Consider the following 3,686-nt stretch of genomic DNA (forward strand, 5'->3'; position numbering starts at 1 on the left):
AAGGGAACGCAGAGAAAACTCTTCCCCCGTCTTGCACAACTATCGGGGGGAAGAGGAAAATTTCTGCCTGGCAATTGAACACTTTTCAGCTTAACCACTCTAAATGTAAAAAATCTCTTCTGCTACCCCTCATCCGCGCACACAACAGCCTCACCACCGAATGCGCTGCGACAACAGGACCTCCAGTTTGACTTCCATAGAGACTATGGGAAATGTGAGTTTCTATCAGTTCCAGCTGATTTATTAAAATTGTCAAGATACAGACTTCCAGCACAAAAAAAAAGGGAGAAAAAAAAAAAACAGGTAATGATGTCGACAGTGCATTGAGTCTGTTTTGCCACCATTTGCTACAAAATATGCAGATGGTCTGTATTTTATTTAGATTATATTGCACAAAATGAGAAACTTTTAAAACTATGTGCCTTTTTTTTTTTTCTTTTTTGCTAAAAATCGAGAATCCAGTTTCAAACCTTCCACCTGGGGCCCCATCCACATAGCACAGCGTATGAGATACATAAACTCCTACCATAGTACAGTACATACAATCTTCAAACTAGGTAACAGCTCTGAGGTCTATATCGCCATTTTCAATAAATCTTTACCTACAAATATTGAACAAATCTCTACTATAGCTGTACAAAAAAAAAAGTTTGCTTTTTTTTTAAACCACAAGGCCTTTAGATGCAAGGATTACTTTAAAATTTTAATCCTTTTTAAACCAGGACATAACGTACCAACATATTTGCATGCTAAAAAAACAAAAAAAAAAACAAACAAAAAACCCCCAAAAAACAAAAACAAAAACAAAAAATCAGGAAAAAAAGAAATCAAAAGGGAAGAAGTGCCTGAAAGTCTTACTGAAAAAACACAGCAAGAATGTTCCCTTTTCACTGTACAAAAATACGCCTGAAAATATATTAATTTTTAAAAAAGACTGAGGTCTGTTATGTATCAAAAATGTTTCAATACCTTTTGTACTGAGGTCTAGGCTGTCTGGTATTCAATCAAGGAGGTATAAGGGAACAAGTTACAAAAAAAAAGGTTGGCAAGTAGAAATCACATTTGTAAAACCATAAACAATTTGATCTGAAAAGTAAACTCTGATCTTAAATCAGTTCACAGTTTTTTTTTTTGTAAGCGTTTGTACAGTCTGCATTTTTTCAAGCTCCCTGCAGTTTTTTTAAGAATCGGATGCATAGAAGACATCAGTTTTCTCCCTCCAAAAAAATAAAATAAAATAAAAAGTTGCAATGGTCCCTTTTTCTGTTTTGCTTTAAAAAAAAAAATCACCAGTTCTTTAAGATCTCCTAAGGGGGAAAAAATCTCCACCAACTCCCTAGAGTAACAGTTGTGCTGCCAAAAGGGTCCTCTGCAGACGTCTTCCAGACTTCAAAGACCGACAAGCTTCAAACAGCGCCTTCCGGAGCGGGTCCTCCTTCCCCTCCCCCGCCCCGTCCCCTCCGCCTTTGTTGCAATCACGAATTTCAGGAAAAAGAAATAGTAATTACAAAAACACATTTTGGGGAAAAAAAAAAAATCACAACTCCAGACTAGGTATGCAACTACCTTGAGACACGATAAAAGAAGGGAGGGGGGGGGGACAAAAAAAGGACAGGAAAAATATTTAAAAACTACTCAATTCACTTTAACTCCACCAAAATTTTCATCATCTTTTCCAATTTCTTTGCGTCACATCTTATCAATATCATCAGCATCTTCTCTCCCCACCCTACCACCACCACCATCGAACACCATCATCATCATCATCATCATTATCCTGACCACCACGACTTCCTCCCAAGGAACCCTGCACCCGCCGAGAGAAAGAGCGAGAAGCGGGGCGCCCCTTTCAATACGTGAACACCAGGTCGGAGAAGTTCGCCTCCAGCCAGTCCCCGGCGATCATCTCGCTCAGCTCCGGCGTGCAGTAGTCGGGGAACTCGAAGTGGGAGCCCAGGCTGCCTTCGCTGAACGAATCCAAATCCTTATCCACAAGCGACAGGGACAGGTTCCCGGCCGCCGCGCCGCCCCCCAGCTGCTGCTCGCTGGCGCTGTGCGCGCTTTGGGAGAAATTCAAGCTCAGGTCGAACATCAGGTCGTCGGCGTCCTCGCCGCTGCTGCCGCTGCTGGACGAGGACGAGGTGGAGACCGAGCGCGCGGATGCGGGCGACAGCGCGGGCTGCGCGAGCGGCGGCGGGTGCTGCTTGGTGATGTTCTTGAAGCTGTAGTAGAGGCGGCTGCCGCCCCCGGCGCCGGAGGTCGCGCCTGCCCGCACCTCGTCGTAGAGACTTGCGCCCTCCGGGGACTCGGCCGAGCTGCTCAGTGTAGGGCTGGCGGGCACTTTGGCGACGTTGTAGCGTCTCAGCAGCTGCGGCGGCTGCTGCCCGGGTGGCTGCAGGAGTTGCTGGTGCGGCGGCTCCTCGTCCTCCTCGTCCACCTCCTGCTTGATCCTCAGCTGCAGCTCGTCGTCGTCCTCGTCGTCTTCGTCGTCCTCATCCAGGAACACGCACTTGACCGTCTTGCCCGCGCCGGCACCGCCCGCGCTGCTCACGCGCAGGCTGCCCAGCACGTAGTCGTCCCCCGCGCCGCCGTAGTCCCCGGGCTGGGCCGCCTTGCCCGCCCCGGCCTTGGCGCCAGCGGCCGCAGGGGCCTTGAGCTTGCCGCATTTCTTGCTGGAGCTCTTGGAGGTCTTGGCGCCGCCCGCGCCGCCGCTCGCGCCCCCGCCGCCGCCTCCCGCGGAGCTCTTCTCCGGGCTCTGGCTCGCGCTGGGCTTGGCCGAGGGGTCCATTTTGGGCTTTTTCCGGGGCCGGTACTTGTAGTCGGGGTAGTCGGCCATGTGCTTAAGCCGCAGCCGCTCCGCCTCCCGGATGAACGGGATCTTTTCGCTGTCCTTCAGCATTTTCCACCGTTTGCCCAGCCTCTTGGAGATCTCGGCGTTGTGCATGTCCGGAGACTGCTCCATGATCTTCCTTCGCTCGATCTTGGACCACACCATGAAAGCGTTCATCGGCCGCTTTATGTGGCCCGACGCCGTCTTGCACCAGTCAGGGTCGCTCTCGTCCAGGGCCACCGGGCTGCAAGCCATGAATTCGCCCTCCTCTGTGTCCAGCGCCTCCCGGGGCAGGTTGCTCTCCGCTTCCAAGCTCTCCGCCTGCTGCACCATGATCCGCTGTGGAGCTGGGCGCTCCAACCCGGGCCACTCGGTCTCGTGCAGAGGTCCCCCTCCCCCTCCCACCCCTCCACCTTCCCGGGCAAGTTGCAAAGTCCTCGGCGCCCCGCGTCCGCGGTTCCCCCCCTCCCCCCCGTCCCCCCTTCCAGGCTGCACACAGCGGCTGCGGCGGCTTCGGCGGCGATGGCCGCCCGCGCGCTTGGAGCTGCGGCCGCGACCAGACAGGCGGTGGCGGTGGCGGCGGCGGCGGCGGTGGTCAAGGCAGCCCGGGACCCCTCTCTCCTGCTCGTGGCTCCCGCCGCAAGCGCCGGACCCTAGACACTCCCAATCGCGCGCGCTCCTTCTGCAAAAAGTTGAGGGCTCTCTCTCAACTAGTTATCAGGGTGTCATATGGGTGACGTCACTCCCCCATCCAGCCAATGGTTGGGGGCCGACTCCGCCCATCTCCCTTTATTAACTCCGTGACTCCGCCCCATTCACCCCGCCCTCAGGGCTGGTTTGCAAAGATGGGGGCGGT

At 52.8% G+C, this 3,686-nt stretch overlaps 1 protein-coding gene across 1 annotated transcript; it reads right to left on the reverse strand.

Annotated features, from left to right (window-relative positions):
* Positions 1-1,771: 1,771 nt before the first annotated feature.
* Positions 1,772-3,163, reverse strand: Sox11 (SRY-box transcription factor 11). The gene has a single exon (XM_047523479.1). It carries the CDS (start codon positions 3,161-3,163, stop codon positions 1,850-1,852), a length of 1,314 nt encoding a protein of 437 aa, XP_047379435.1. The 3' UTR covers positions 1,772-1,849.
* Between the last annotated feature and the right edge of the window lie 523 nt (positions 3,164-3,686).

The sequence above is a fragment of the Sciurus carolinensis genome, chromosome 13 (genome assembly GCF_902686445.1).
Source record: "Sciurus carolinensis chromosome 13, mSciCar1.2, whole genome shotgun sequence".
Classification (NCBI taxonomy): Eukaryota; Metazoa; Chordata; class Mammalia; order Rodentia; family Sciuridae; genus Sciurus; species Sciurus carolinensis.